This window comes from Trachinotus anak, unplaced genomic scaffold (assembly GCF_046630095.1).
Source record: "Trachinotus anak isolate AG129_WGS33_773 ecotype Australia unplaced genomic scaffold, CSIRO_AGI_Tana_v1 ptg000023l, whole genome shotgun sequence".
Taxonomy (NCBI): domain Eukaryota; kingdom Metazoa; phylum Chordata; class Actinopteri; order Carangiformes; family Carangidae; genus Trachinotus; species Trachinotus anak.
Genome location: NW_027273874.1, coordinates 4,947,495 through 4,963,540, shown reverse-complemented (window position 1 = coordinate 4,963,540; position 16,046 = coordinate 4,947,495). Strand labels below are relative to the sequence as shown.

The 16,046-nt window shown below is 38.7% G+C and overlaps 1 protein-coding gene across 2 annotated transcripts; it reads right to left on the bottom strand.

Moving 5' to 3' along the window:
* Window positions 1-116: 116 nt before the first annotated feature.
* LOC139606969 (uncharacterized) lies at window positions 117-13,916 on the bottom strand. 2 transcript variants are annotated; one of them, XM_071459467.1, is made up of 34 exons: window positions 13,748-13,916; window positions 13,518-13,592; window positions 12,860-12,925; window positions 12,602-12,664; window positions 12,142-12,216; window positions 11,320-11,373; window positions 10,073-11,230; window positions 9,780-9,881; window positions 9,580-9,672; window positions 9,355-9,417; window positions 8,972-9,031; window positions 8,795-8,830; window positions 8,639-8,701; window positions 8,484-8,531; window positions 8,325-8,393; window positions 7,781-7,843; window positions 7,579-7,686; window positions 7,361-7,423; window positions 6,965-7,027; window positions 6,648-6,713; window positions 6,516-6,569; window positions 6,338-6,397; window positions 6,173-6,232; window positions 5,930-6,010; window positions 5,785-5,835; window positions 5,584-5,685; window positions 5,368-5,463; window positions 5,226-5,270; window positions 5,044-5,118; window positions 3,991-4,059; window positions 3,805-3,844; window positions 3,639-3,696; window positions 2,645-2,990; window positions 117-2,474 (listed from the first exon to the last, which is right to left on the bottom strand). In XM_071459467.1, exons 1-34 carry the CDS (start codon window positions 13,766-13,768, stop codon window positions 2,070-2,072), a joined length of 3,951 nt encoding a protein of 1,316 aa, XP_071315568.1. In that variant the 5' UTR covers window positions 13,769-13,916; the 3' UTR covers window positions 117-2,069. The 2 variants fall into 2 exon arrangements, with proteins under 2 accessions (XP_071315568.1, XP_071315569.1); XM_071459468.1 differs by having other exon boundaries at window positions 8,639-8,698.
* Window positions 13,917-16,046: the final 2,130 nt, after the last annotated feature.

The following is a 16,046-nucleotide window of genomic DNA, read 5'->3' as shown; positions in this document are numbered from 1 at the left end:
TTTCTCAGAAAGATGAGTTTTGATTAGGAAAATAAATTTCTGAATTGCACTTCTGTACAAAACAGTGTGGAAGCAAAAAAAAAAAAAAAAAAGCTGCTTAAGACCTTATTGTGAAATTGGGTATTATTCTTGACTTTAATTGAATTTAATCAGAATATGTACATTCTTAAAAATTACTTGAGGAAAATCTAAAAGAGAACGCAACTACATAAACAGATACAGATAAAGGATTTTGAAGTAAAATAATAGTATTTAAATTTCAGTATTATGTATTCAACAGTCGTTCAGTTTCATAGTTGCTTATAAGATTCTCATTGCAGTTGCTACTTGCTTCCTATAAAGATTCTTCAAAATACATTATGCATTTAGATCTCTGAATAGTCTGAATTGTAGGTTAAACATATACAGCATTGAGGCAAAGATAAATATCTGAATACACCAAATAGAATATTTTAAGACTTTTTCCAGGTACGTTCTCTTCAGGCTAAAATAAAGCAGGCAAAAAGGACAAAAAGGCAGGCGCACCATCCAGTAAAACCAGAGGTGGTCAATGACAATCAAAATTTACAGTGATAGAAATCTTTCTGTATTCACAATATATCAACATATGAATAGTTATTCTTTCTCTGACAGTTAAATAGAACATTACTGAGGCACATACTGGTTAAAATAATTAAGGCGGGCATATTGTAACAGTATTTACATGGATGGACAAACACATTTAAATGGAGGTCATATATGACCAAAAGTGCCTCCAGTTTTTGTATAGGATCTGTATGTTGAACAATAAAATTGATTCTGCATAAAGCTAAACTGCCATGCATCTGCACAAATTGTCTCCATAAACCAATTTTAAAATGAAAGCCAGTATATTTTTTGTTCAGTAATTTTACATGATGACCTGTTGCTTTAAATGCAGAAATAGACCAATACCAATGGACCTGCAACAAAAAGCTGTGTTACAAATTGTTGAAGCCTTGACTGATGTGCCGGCAAACAACAAACTACAGCTTCAACAGTGCCCAACAAGTTAATTCAACACAAGTTCAGTAAGTAACCCAAAGAGCTTTTCCTAATTGGTACTGCAGGACCATGGGACTGTAAGAAATATTTGGTTTTTTGTCCACCCCTTGCACACCAACATCAAAAATCATTAGCTTAGAGAAGCAATGCCATACGATGTGTTAAAAATAAATTACTCTTTATACAGCCTTAATTTTAGTTTTAATATGGGGCATTGTCACATTCTCTCTTTACTATTACGATTTATTAACAGCCCTGTCATAAACCAACTACAGTAACTTTAATTCAACAAATGAAAACTATCAAGACGCCAATTTTAGCAACACTTTCAAGTCTTAAGAAGTCCTGATGGCTTTTTTCCCCATATTTCATTATACTGATATATCCAATATATAGATTGCATAAAATAATACGAACCAAACACATTATAATACCACATCCCTAAAAGAAATACTACCTTTGTGAATTTATATACATTTTGTCAGCACTGTGTTTGAAAAGTGTTATGAAACTCAGTCATGAATTTGTGGTTTTGCTCTTGTGGACTGCACTGTATTGGAAGGTGATGTTTAGAATTTGTGCTACTCATGTGCATATATCAGGCGGACAAATTAAACTGGTAACCATTTAAAAATACACCCATCTATGACCACAATGCTAGATTCTGATACACCTCATATATACCCCCTTTAACCTCAGAACAATACATACAGTGCACAAATAAAAGTATCCCTGTGAAACATCTTACAATATGCTACAAATACAACAAGAATAATCTATAGACTCAAAAGTAACCAGAATTGAATTATCACCTCACTGCCGAAATCACAACAAAAATGGCCATTATAACCTTTGCATTATTGCAGTGGACAGTAATATACTCAGCTTTATACATATCCAGAGTCTGCTGGTTTAAGCAATGTTAAAAAAATTCTATTGGGCACATGAATTCCCTTATAGTGGCAGTTCCCTTATTTAGCCTGGAGGGGGCATTGGTGATCTTTAAGAAATTACTATGCTCAAAGTGGCATCATGCAGGATGATGCTCACATGTTTCCTGTAGCATCCTGTAGCTCCTCTCTGATGGTGTTGAGTTCCACTATCGCGTCATTCAGCCTATTTGCCACCTCCTTTATTTGACCCACTATCTCTTTCTTGCAGCCCTTCTTCAGCTCCCGAGAGTCCTTGATGAAGTACTTGTCGACGCCTTCAAACAGTCCTTGGACTGAAGCCACAGCTTCGTCCGTTACCTGGGTTGCTTGCATCACGGGTGAGTCGACTAAGCTGATAATCTGGACGGCCCTGCGGATCTCCCAGTCCTCCGAGTAGTGTTGGGTGCCAGACCTGAGGAATGGATGGCCGCGAAGTTTGTACAAGCCCTGATTGACAAAATGGAGGATCTTCGCAATGTCCAGCAGGTGACCCTCATACTCCTTAAGTACTGCCTCCACCTGTCGAAGGAGAGGAAAAGACCATGATCTCGGATTGAACATTGAAAATGTCGATGGTAAGGTGAAGCATGTGATGAGGCTGAGCATTAACATTAAGAATTGCACGAGAACATATCTATGGTAAATTAACTGCAAGTTAAAAGAATTTTCAGGAGACATTATAAACTTACCTTCTTCTGGTCGTGCATGTTATTAACGTTATCCGAGATGGCTGCAGAGGCTGAAGTGATTCCGCCAGCCGTAGCCACACCCACGCCAACAGCTGTAACTACCAGAGAGGCACCAAAGGTAAAGGGCGCCAGAGCCAGACCAGTAATGGCTGCAACACCGCCCACAGCTGTGGTGGTGCCGCCAGTGATGCCGGCGATCTTGGCTTTGTGGTGGAATTCGCTGATGTCATCGGCGATGGTGTGGAGCGTGATGATGGACTGCCAGAGGACCTCAGCTCGCTCTGTGAAGACCTTGTTGAAGACACGAAGGCCGTGGTGAACCTTGTCCGCCAAGATAGTGAATGACCTGGGATTTATTTGGGAGTCAAACCAATGTTATGCTTGGTAAGTACAGAGAAAAGAAAGCAGTGCCTTAAAATATGCCTCTCCACAAAGAATGTCAAAAAACCCCTTTTGCCAGGTAATCATCACCATGGCAGGTTTTAATTCAGAAAGACCATATTGATTAAAATCTCTGTTTTTTTATGTAGCCACTGTAAAAGTCTTATCATTTGGGTACAGAAACTTTAACATCAACACTGCTGATGTTCATACAGTTCACGACATTCATACATTTGCTGGATCAAGATTTCTGAACAGGTTTCATTTGTGCTTAAAATGCTACACAAATCTCAACAGCCAATCAAGATAAACAAGCACATTTAGTTTGTGTCTTGATCATTTCCTTTGTCTCAGTTAGGCTGTGACTTGTGTGCTTTTACTATGATCCTAGAGACGAAGTGGCGGCTGGTCCTTACATGGGCTACCAAAATCACTACACAGTACTGTGAACAACTTTTCCACTGCAATCAGTGTTCCAGTTGTAAACACCCATACCTGCTGGTATCACAACACCAGAACAAATCCCTCCGCCCGCAGACTGAAGGTTGGTTAGTATTAAATAAACCATACCAGCACCCTTCTACTTCCCCAAAATTCATATCAACAGACATACTTGGACTCATCCTCTTGTAGGACTTTGCTCTCTTCATCTGACGGCACCTCATCCCATTCTGAAAATACAATCAAGCAACAGGTGTTGATGAAGTTTAAAAAGACATTCAAAAGTTTGTTTCTGTCGTCTGAATCTGGTACTTCAAATAAGTTTGACTGAGACTCACGTTCCACAGTGTACCACCACTCCATCAAACTGTCAGTGTCCTGTGACCAAAACAACAAACAAACCCATGATGGTTTGCACGTGAGCACCACACAATTAGAAAAGGGCAACATTTGTCTGCATACACAGGTAATGAATGGTGATGAAGTGGACTCTGTGAGTCCATCTCTTGTTAGAGGAAACTAACCCCTTCCTCATCTTCATCCTCCAAACCTGCCCTAGCACGCTCATCCTGCTGAGCAGCCAGCCACTCCGCCTGAATGAGGGATGGAGGGAAGAGTGGATGTAACAAAAACAAGCCAGTGTATACGTCAATAAGGTCTTTGCCACATATTTTTCTATATTCACACAGATTATCCATCAAAACCTGGCATTACACTTGTTGTGTTGGCTAGTATGTACTCTATGTTGCTGAACCAGCTCAGTCACATGCCAAAGGAATGTGTCGCGTCAGGACAGATAGAGATGACGATAACTAAGCCAACAATGGAAAACAACAACAACCTTGGTGTTTCTCAATCACCAGTCGAAATCAACCAAGTGCTCTTTGTGTAAATAATGCAACAAGACCTTTTATGCACACGAATTGTTCAGACAAAGGCGTTTTCCTATTTAATCTGCATTAATACAGACTCTCAGCTTGAACGGCAAGACTCTATCAAATACTACAATCATGATACAGTAAATAAGCTTCTTATCAACTCAGAGTACACAAGTTAAATAGGTCTTCACTTGGCTTTCTCAGGTGCATTTTAGGACACAGTGTTTAGACACAAAAATGTCACATAAAAGCTCATCATTATCTCAAGAAGCCAAACATCTACACAAACATCAGCACTGCAGAGGAAGACAGGAAACAACAGATTGAAGAAGTGATTTTCCATAAGCCTAGTCAGGTATAGCTCAGTGGAAAATTTGAGACCAAAACAAAATATGCTGTCAGAGTCAAGTTCATCAGCTTAAGTAGTTTGTTGCTACATCTCGAGTTGCAGTCGCATGATGATTTCAGATAAGGAAGTAAATCTGATCATCGGATAAATAGTGAAAACTGGGTCATTTAAAATGCAAACTGGTTTGAGCTAAAGATGAAGCCTGTCTAAAGATTAAAGACATGTCATTTTAAAAGTAACCCACGTCTATAGTATCCAAATGTAATGCCAAGGTTTAGCTAAGTAGGGCTACATGTTATGTGATCATTTCAATGTCTTGGATTGTTTTCTACTTTAGGGCGTGAACAAACCTTAGCAGCCTCTGACAGGAAGTCACTACATGTAGCTCCTGGCGGGCCTTCACACTCTGGATGCATGTCTTTGCTCTGGCAAGACAAAGACACAATAAAAACAAAGCATATCATTCTCTTTGTTTTAAAGATCTGACCGTACTAATAGCACAGCAGAAATAGGTTTGACTGCATATACTGACCTTAGCCTTGTGTTTTTTGAAGCCTTTGAGTTTTGATTTTGTTTTCTGTTAAAAAAAGGAAATAGTTTTGACAATCACATTTTAAAATTTTAAATAACCCAAAAGAGAGCAGCAAAAGTGAACATCACATTGATAAGAATACCGGTTTGCAAGTTTCCAGTTCATCTTCTTCATCGTCATACATGTCTTCTGGACTCATGAAACCTTTTCCTTTAATTTCGTCCTCAGCAAAGATGTCCTGCAGAAATATACAAGGTATACAAGGTAATAAAAGAAGCAAATCATGATGTTACGCATATCATTATAAAGTAAAAGTAATACAATTCTTATAAAAATACAAGCTTTAGTTGTAAAATACCTGTTTGGAGTCCTCTATCCCATTTAGTTCGTCATCATCTAACTCCTCTGCTGAGAAGCTGCTCTTCTTTTTCTGAGCCCTGGTGTCATCCAGCATGTCCTCCTAATTCACAACAACATTCAGACAAATAAGTTAAAAGGGAAAACTATTCAGAAAAAGCATCCGCCATCTCCCACTCAATGACAAAAAATTCACATTTACCTTAGAGCTCCGGCGACCCACGTGCGGCAATTTTTTCTTTGTTGGTCTCTTCTATTGATGACAGAAAAAAATGAAGTGAAATTAAGAGACAACAGCTGACAAAATGTTCAATGAAAAATTGAAAACTAAATGAAAAGACAGTTACAGGTTTGCAGTCTTCCATTCCATAAGCATCTTCATCTCCACTTAGTCCAGTATGTAAGTGAGCGTCATCCATGAAAGCAGCCTGAGCAACATATTTGAAACAATGATTATTCTTGGCAAACACATCAGGAGTGTTAATGACCAAAATTATAACAGTAAAGTGAAAACCCAGCTGTATTTTCCAGCATGAGACAGCAAATTACTATATTCAGAATAAAAATATATATAAAAAGAAATGTAGGACCTTGGTAGATGACTGATGATGGTGGCCTTTCATCTCTTCTGTATCCTCAAAAGCATTGTCCTAAGAGTGAAATATTACAACTAGTTGTTTCAGAATGACACATGCAAGCCAGTAACTTCAGACCACAATCAGAGCAATCAGATTAGATAATGAAGTAAAGGTTACCTGAGACTTTTTACGAGGTGTGTAGCCATGTGCACCTAAAACTTCTTCATATTGTTTGTCCTGAGGTGAAAAGAAAGCCATTCCAAACATATTACACTGCACAGACATCCTCACATCACAAACATGGCGTACGAGCAAAGCGGACTCATACTGTACAAACCAAATGTACAGTCCATACCTTTGAACCTTTACGAGGTGTATATCCATGCGCTCCCTTCAGGTCATCATCAGCCTGGAGAAACAAGGTTTTTAAAGCAATGCAGACATGATGGTTTTCATATAAGGAATATGATGTAGAAACAACATGTACCTTTTTTACAGTGATGGCAAATCCTCTGTGTGGCACAAACTGAATTTTCAGTTTGCCTCTTCTCCTCTGGAGGGACAAAAGATTAGATTGGCCAAACAAATTAATGCCAGAATATTGAGAGTACTTACTTTAAATGAATGGAGAAAAAAAAAAAGTTCTTTAAATGTCACTCCACACTGAGTATTCAAAAAGGAAGCTCCATTCTGCAACTTCTTTAGGCTGAATTTTCCCATGCTGTAAATCATGACTACATGTCAGGCTGTTGGCTTGGTTACACACTAAGATGACAAAAGCATACAAATCCATCAGTGTTTAACCTCTTCACGATCGGCTTCCCCTCCATCCTTCTCTTCACCAGCATTGTCATCCAACACTGTCCCCTGTTAAAAAAATTAAAAAAAAGACTGCATTAAAAACTGTTACACATTTTCATATTTGTCTCGAAGGAAGCGAAGATGGTAAAATAGTTAGACAGAAATAACAACCAATTACTGCCTTTTTAGCTTTGAAATTAGGATATGAATTCATGTGCTTTCTGCAATTTTCCCAGTAATTAGAAAAATAGAAACATAAGCTTCCTGGGTAGAATTTGAGCTGCTAATAGCCAAGATAATCTCTGGACCTTGAATGAGGGTTCAAAGATGAAAAAAAAATGTTCTCATCCTTTTCACAATCTCAGTTTGAAAACAGTTGGCAGACTGCAGGTACTTTACCTCTGACCATCGTCGTATGATGGAATTCTTCTTGCCGTTGCTTTTCTTATTGATCACATCATCCTATTGTGGAATCACAGAGTAAATAAGTAGTCACGTGTACGACACAGTCCATGCCTGGGATGTGTCAGTTTGCTTGGATGAAACAGTTAAAGCAGATTAAGTAGAAGACTTTCAGGAAAACCTTCCACGAGTCACAAGTACTTCAGATAACTTACCTTTGATTCTTGAGCTAAATGTTCATTCAAGTGCTTTCCCTCTGGCACAGAGGAAGTAGTGGATGCTCTTCGAAGCAGCCGGTTCACTTTGGTCTTCGGAGGTTTCTTCTGTTGACAAAAGAAGAAATCATGAAAGCACCATGTGTTTACTAATCATGTTCATAAATACAGAAACAAGACTGTTCAAAACAGAAAACCGTACTTTGTAGTCCATCCCATTCTCTTCATTCTCTCCTGCAGCCATTTGCAACTCTGAAAAATATTCCTGAAAAACAGAAGCACAAACTGAGCACTGGTATGTTCAGATATAAGCCAACAATAATTTTTATCTTGATTTATTTGAATAGATTTTATTTCAAGATTAAGTGTTTAATTGGCTTTACAGTATTAACGAGCAGCAGGCAGAGTGTCTTTAAACTGATGGCAGGCCAGTTTTTTGACTGCTTTTGAAATAGAGTAGAGTCAAAGTGAAGTAAAGCCAAATCAATTGAAGAAAAAAAAAAAAGCACAAATATGAGTTTTCATGTTTTCAATCCAAAGTTCTCACTCAAAATGAATAATCTTTAACACAAATTTAATTTGCCTTTATTTGTTTGTGCCTTTTGTTAGACTATATTTGCACTACATCACCTTCACCCCTTAGATACAATAACACTTTACAGTTCTAATACTGTAATGCATAATCTTCTAATCACAGATACACATATGTAGGGACATGTTAAGACCAAGCTTAGTACCATAGTTACCTGTGAGGATTTACGAGAGATGGGGAGTGTCCTGCTCCTATTCTCCTTTGTGTCATCAGGAAACTTATCCTACAAAATAAAAAACATTTCTGTTGTATTGACCAATGTATTGAGACACAAACAAAGCAGAGACACAGTATTTTGTGTTATTTTATTTACCTTTGAGCCTCTTCTGAGTAGGGACATTCTGAATTTCTTGTCCTTTTTCTGTAATAAATGTTTGCACACAAAGTTAAACTATTTTCTGGAAATATATATTATTGGCAGCCACTGAATGTCTAATGATGACTGTTGAGTTGGCTGTCAGATTTCACCTTGCGCTGACTTCCAGAGGCATCCTGATCTTCACCACTTCCTCCATCAGAGTCCGTCTTCTTCTAAGAACAGTTTTAACTTTTTTAGTTTCTTCTCTTCTACTTAAAAATGAACAATGCTAGAAGAAGAAATACGGAGAGTGAACTGTCTCTCACCTTCAGTGACTCTCGTCGTAGTCGTAATTTTCCAGACTTGAAGAAAAAAAATACATTCATCAGCTGAAATGTCTTTGACGTTAGAATAGAAGAACATTGCTGACAGTTCGCCACAGTATGCCAATTTATTACTGAGAAAGTAATGAGGGTACTTGAACGTTTAAAATGTTTTCTTACTGGTTTGAAGTCAGGGTTAAGTTGTGGACTGTCCTCAGGCCAGTCTTCCACACACCTTTCCTGTTTTGGGATTTAAAAAAAATACAAAGCTTTACACAGACAGTTGTACTTTATCAGGTGAGGCGTTTCCCTCTGCATCATCCTCAAGCCAAACTTTACATTTGCAGCTCCAATAGTAAGGATCGGATAGCAAAGCTGCCCTTATGTTGTTCATATCATTGAGAGTAATAATCACTGAAGCCTCCATCTTTCAATGCTAATCTTCCATCCCTTTATTGCAGTAAATTTTGTCCATGGTAAGTTTGTTATAAATTGTGATACATTTCTTCATTTTTAAAAAAAAATTTATAGTCAAAAACACTCTTTCCTTTATCAACACAGACCTGTCCGGTAAGCAGGACGTCCTCAAAGACAACATAGTTCTCGTCTTCCACGGGTTTCTTCTCCTGTAAAAGAGATATACTTAAACATACATGATTTCCTAACTTGATAACTACACACACATTCCACATGGCCATTTAAATAATTTCTAATTAGATAGTTACAATCATATCCTTGAACATACAGTTACACATGCTATTTAGGTCAAGTTTAAACAGCATACATACTGGAGTTTTTGGTTTGCGGTGAATAACTGGTTTTGGGAGCGGTTTGAAAGCTGGTTTAGGAGGTGTTTTTGGTACAGTTGATTCAAGTTTAATCTAAACACAACTCAAAAGAGACAAAGGATGAGTTAAAAGACAGTGGTTAAAAAAAAAACAAAAACAGGTAATTGCTAAGATTATGTTAAATTGTGTTCTTTGCATACGGGTTTTGCAGGTGTGGGTGGCTTTTCAGGTTTTGGTGGCTTTGCTGTCCTGGGTGGTCTAGTTCGAGGAAGTGGCTTTGGTGGACGTCTAAAGGTTGGCACCTGCAAGTTTGATTATGAAAGAAGGTACAAAGTGCATGTTGTATAAATCAGAATGTCTTGAAGTAATTTGACAATCAGATTAATCTTGTGGGACAGTCAAACCCTCAAGAACACACACCTAAAGTACAATGTATGAGTATTTAACATGGATTTTATGACTGTCTACATAAGGAATGGTACTTGTTACATACATGAGTCATTTCAGATGGTGAGTGGCTGGGTGGCACAGACAGATTGATGGCCTGGCTGAAGGGAGTTGGCTGAAGAATATCATGTTTGGTTCCCTTAGGAGTCGTCAAGACAACATCACCTGGCGTGTTGAAAGGCTTTGGTTGAATGGCTGGAAGAGATTCTAATGTTGCTTCGGAGAGATCTGGTGACGATAGCGTGTCCAGCTTCAGTTCTGGCGTGCTGTTGAATGAAGGTGTGGAGTATGCAGCCTTAGAGGCAGTATTGCTGGGGGTTATCTCAGATATATCACTGCCATTAGTCTTTGAGGGAAGTGGTTGGAAGATGTCTGGAGTCCCATTTGAAAGATCTTGGAAAGGGTCATATTGTTTTGAGGGAGTAGTACCAAACGGGTCTTCCAAACTGGAGAAGTCTTGGAATAAATCCCTTGTTATTGGGCTTGGGAATGGGTTGACAGTATTTCTGGAAGAAGATGAAAATATATCTAGACTTTCCTGAAGGGACGTGCCCTCCTTTGTAGAGGGATCTTGTTTGTTTTTCTTGACATTGAAGTACTCCCCACTTTTAGTTGGAACAGCTTGAAACAAATCTGCTCCGTTGTTGGGAGCAGTATAAAATGGGTTCACCACCGTAGGCTGTGAAGACTGGAAGAGATCATCCGCCTTGTTTGAGGGAGATTTGAATGGGTCCACAAAACTGCTGGGAGATTTGTCAAAGAGGTTCACCTTCTCAGCATGTGCAGTGTGGAGTAAATCCGTTCCTTTAGCAGCCTGGAGAGGATCTTCCACTTCACCTTTAAAGAGGTCTGAGTTTTTTGACTGCAAGGAGAGGCTGGAGAGGTTCTCTGTTTGAGGAGGATTTGCTTTAAATAAGTCTGATGAGTCCAGGGTGTCAATATGAAAATGACCATTGGCAGATGTATTTGGGGTCAGTGTTGATGTATGGAAGAGGTCTTGCATATGGTTGTGGGTAAGGCTCTGGAAGAGGTCTTTCTGAGGTTCAGATGACTTGTCTGCATTTTCAAGAGTCTTAATTTCGGGCTGAAGATCCAGGGTTGACCTCTGAAATTCAGGTGGAGGGGCAAAGATGGTACTGAGGTCTGCTCCCTCTGAAGTTTCCATCCCTACAGCTTCCATTACGTGACCTTTTCCACTTGATTCCTGATGAAAGAACACAAGATCATCAGAGATGGGCTGATAAAAGAAAAGGGTAATATTATGATCTGGCTTTAGAAACAGAAATCCCATACCAAATAATGTGAATAAAATGGGTTCATTCTGGCCAAATTGCCATTGACTCCATTCTGAGAAAGAAAGGGGAACAGAAAAGGAAGAGGTGTCAGTTTCACCTGGATTGTTGACATTTTGCACAAACTCAGTTAAGTGGGCATCTAAAAACATATCTGAGAGCTTAAATGGAGCGGAGTCTGCTCTCCATTCTGAACAATTCAGACAGTGACACAGCAGAAATGTTACACAATGAATGACTTTGGCAGTGTACTACATGAGGAAAATGAAATGTAGGTTTTGGCTGAAGGACTAGTATACAAAAATGCAGTATTTCTCAAAATAATTTGTGCAATGATTTTTCATAACAAAATGGAAAAATAAAAAATATGACTGCTACAAGAGAGTCTGACTTTTTGTTTTCACTTACTTGTCCCTACAGAACACCTACACCTGCATTCAGCACCAACCAAAAAGTGTGTGACAAAGGCATTAAGATGGTATTGTTTAAAAAAAATTACCAGTCAGTGTGGCTGCTGTTTTTAGTGCCCTCACAAGCTGACAATGAACTGACTTATTAATAGTAAAGTCCAGTCAAGCAATCTGCTTTAAAGAAACACACCTACACATTACAAAGATTTCACGATAACATTTAGTGAGATTGTATTGTAGATCTAAGAACAAAACAAGAGGAATGGTGTGGATTTAACCTGTGCTGTCTTCAAACCGTTCTGAGGACAAGGAAGATTTGTGTTGATTAAAATATGAACCATAGTTTCAACCATGGCGTTGTGAATGCTGAATGAACACACTGCAAGTTTACAATTACAATTGCCGAACCTCACCTGTCCTAAATGTAGCTGGTGGTTATCTGTCGCATCTGGAGGAGCAGCTGAGAGATCACTAAGGAACTCACCATCCTGTGGACCAAAAGTCAGCGCTGTTAAAAACCTATTTTTGGAGCTAAGCGTGGGAAGTCATGCATCATGCTTTTCACGCATTGTTAGTCAGTGTCATATGAACGTCATGTGTCACTTGTTAAAAATGTAAACTAAAAATTTGATAACGCTCCTGACTGTTGGAACCGTACTGTGAGCATTTTAAGACTTGCCGTTTGTTCTCCAGCAAACAAGATTATGTGTTTGCTGTTACTACCGTGTTCAAACAAACACAACATAACTGGGAGTGTCTTAAAAATACACTCAATAATACGCAGGTGATGTTTTGCCATTCATCAAAGGTCCCCAGCCTGCATTGCATGTGTACACGCAGAGCTGAAAACTGCTGTTATCGGTGGTTCCTAACCTGTCTGTTTCGAGACTTGTTCACAGATGTTCCACTGGAGTCAGAGGGTGATGACAAGAGAGTCTGAGGAGGAGAAAAGGCAAAAAAAAAATTGAATTTATGTGCGTCTTTTTTTTCCATTTGTCATCATCAAACTGGAAAAGAGGGTCAGAAATGAAGGAGGGGAAATGAAATTCCATTGCAGTACAGTATAGTACCTTGACTTAGAGTATAGAGTTAGAGTTTTTCTTCATAGCGAGTGTGCGCGGAGTCACTCACCTTGTACTGATTATGGAAAGGGCTTTGTGAAACTTTTTTCAGCATATTTTGTAGTGGCACAATACTCTAAAGAAAAGACACACAGAAAATCATCAACTACCCACTTCTTTTTGTTGTCGGTGCGCTTATCATGTCTATACAAACAAACACAAAAAATATATATTGCTCATTGTTGGTACTTTCTGATTTCTACTTGTACCAGAGTTTACATTTTGTACTGTTCTGTAGTCTAATGAGAAAGCACAGGAAATCCACACAAAGAAGTCAAACTGCACTGTGACGAGAACAGACTCCTGTTCTGTACTTGTGCATAAACATCCATCAGTCACAGACATGACAGTGCAAACACATTCGGAACAGCCGGCATCATGATACTCTGGGTTTGGCTGCCCAGTCTGTTTGCCATGACATAGCTGTTTGCCAGGCAAAGATGCCAATAAAGAAAACAGGGAAATACACTGTCCCACATGTCCTGCACTGACTAGGTTGTTTACTTGATTGAGGATGACAATGAATAAATATGCAGCACATGGACAGAGAGGCTGGAATATGGGCCCAGACGGCAGCGTTTGCTGGCATGTTTGAGAATCAAACTCCCAATTCAGTTGTGTAAACTTGAATATCTTGTCAACCACAGACCCAGTGTAAAGGCACTCACAGGTCGTCTTTCCCCAGTTGCTGTGTCTGTTGCTGCTACAGGCTCTCCATGATCGTCCCCCTCCACGCCATTCTCCTGATAAACATTTCAATTAGAAAAACAAAAAAACAAAACAAAACAAAACAAAAAGGTTCCAACACTGAAGACCATTCAAAACCTCCACTTTCTTCTGCCCGAACAACCGCTATAGCAATAACATTCATTCAAGATCAAACTATTCCATGACTCACCATAGCTGTTTCTCCTCTCATGGTCAGTGAAGTTGGTCTAATGATGAATCATTAATTAAAAACAGATTAAGAGAGTTACCAAGTGAATAACAACATTTCTTGTGCATTTGAACGCATCCTGTCCACCTGATCGCCAGGTATTTATCGCTCTGCTTGACGCACCTGTGTTAAGTCTGCTGCGGTGAATGCCTGAGCATCCGGAAATACAGTTTTCAGAATAAAAGGCAATTTTACGCATGCTCAGTATCGGTTTTATCTGTCCGAGCTTGGCCTTAACTGGTGAGACCAAAATTGGGATATTTACAGTCACTCAGATGAATTACTTGGGATATTGAACTGTTTAAGTTCAAGCCCAAGGTATTCAATGCAAAAAACGTTTTCAAGCTACACACATTTGATGTTCACAATCAGGCCTATCTTCAAACACTTCAAAAGTAACTAATAACCAATATTATAATGTAGAGGTCATTCTTTTATTCTGTGAATTGCACCGGTCAATAAAACGAGCAGAATTCAAATTGTAATAGGCTAGTCTACTCTCCACAGTCGAATTATTGCTGTCATATTTTGAGAATTTGTTTTCATACTGTGTTCAACCACATTTTAAATCACCCCTCCTAATTCGTTCAAAAATAATACATTTTCACTATTACTTTGAAAACAAATACATCATTTCCGGTCTCCGGTTTTTTTTTCCCCCTCACTGCGTCGACTTCACGCAGCTGGTTACCTTTCCCCCAACTGCTTCTACATCAATGCAAACCGACCGGTTGTCCTCGCCCAGCTCGACCGGGCGGAGTGGTCCAGGTGCGCCGACAGATGAGGAAACATCTTTTTATGAACATGAAAACAAACACAACCTGCAATTAAGATTTTATTGCTTAATCACCGTGCAACAAGTCAATACATCCGTCAATCAGCTGCAGAATACACTTGAACCTACACCACCAAGAAACTCATTAAACGGTCATCAAAGTCAAAGTCAAAGTCAAAGTAGCTTCATTGTCAATGTGTGTCATACCCGAAACGTTAAATATATTCACAGGACAGCAGCTGGAGAGTCAGTGAGAGACACTGGGGTGATTTTAAAACAATCTCTCAGACGGTGGCTGCAGAGAAACCTAGGTCTATATTAGATTCTTATACATCATAAGCTGTGCATACTGGTGAAAAATGAATAACACAGAAACTGTCTTTAAAAAGTTGACTTCATATGATAATAATGATGATGATATTATAATAAACTTTATTTATATAGAACTTTTATTAACAAAGTTACAAAGTGGTTTACATAAAAAAGAAAACAGCAATTAAAACTAAACTTAAGAGATAGATTAAGAGACAGACTAACCATGTTGTAACATGATTAGTCCAGCAGATGGCAGAAGTACTTTGAATAGTAGACTTTAAAGTATGAGGCTCATCTCTCTGGATCAGTAACGTGTGTTGGTTACTTTAAAATGTTTTTTTTTTTATAGTTACTGGTTGCAGTTACAGTTACTTCAAGGCTGAAACTCATCAATAGCTTATATCAGAATCAGAATCAGAATCAGTTTTATTGCCAAGTATGTTTCCACATACAAGGAATTTGTGCTGGTGATTGGTGCAATTGGGGATCAGGGGGATCAGTGACAGTGGGGCTCTCTAGCCTTGGGGCTCTCTGCCTGTATGTGGGAATCAGGTGGACCATGACATGGTCAGAGTGGCCCAGTGCAGTCCAGGGGACTGAACTCTTTAAGATACTAATTTCTTTGCCGTGTGAAAAATAATGACACTGTAAACATTTAAAATGTTCAAATAAGTGCTAGAGTGCTAGAAATATTTGTACACTATATTTAATAAATTTGGAATAAGGAGACTGTTTAAAATAATACAGAGGAATCATTAGAATGATTTGTATCATAAACTTTGCTGAAGCATGTGAACACCAAATATTGACCAAAAATCATTTAAAATCATTTACACGTAAATATCAAATGCTTGATGTTTGCCCACAGCACCGGATTATTTCATCAGAATACCACAGTTTAAGCTCTAATTCTCAGAGCAATCTTTGATACTGTGCCTCCAAGAAGTCAGGTGATTGTCAAGAAAGTGAAAGAAAAAACATGATGGAACCATTGGTGCATGTGGGGGAATTCTTTAAACAAATAAAAGTGCAGTTTGCCAAGACATGGTGTGACTTTTGCCAAGCAACCTTTCACACAGTATTTACTATTTATGGCTGTAATAGTGCCACCCTACAAAGTAAGACAGAAAGAAAGGCTTGCCCAGCAAACTAATACACAAAGACAGGCTG

Excerpts from the sequence above, each read along its gene's own strand:
- LOC139606969 (XM_071459467.1), bottom strand. The coding sequence starts at position 13,768 with ATGAGAGGAGAAACAGCTATG. Across the intron at positions 5,271-5,367 it reads AACTGGAAACTTGCAAACCG|AAAACAAAATCAAAACTCAA; the intron begins GTATTCTTATCA and ends TTTTTTTAACAG. Across the intron at positions 3,845-3,990 it reads AGGATGAAGATGAGGAAGGG|GACACTGACAGTTTGATGGA; the intron begins GTTAGTTTCCTC and ends TTTTGGTCACAG.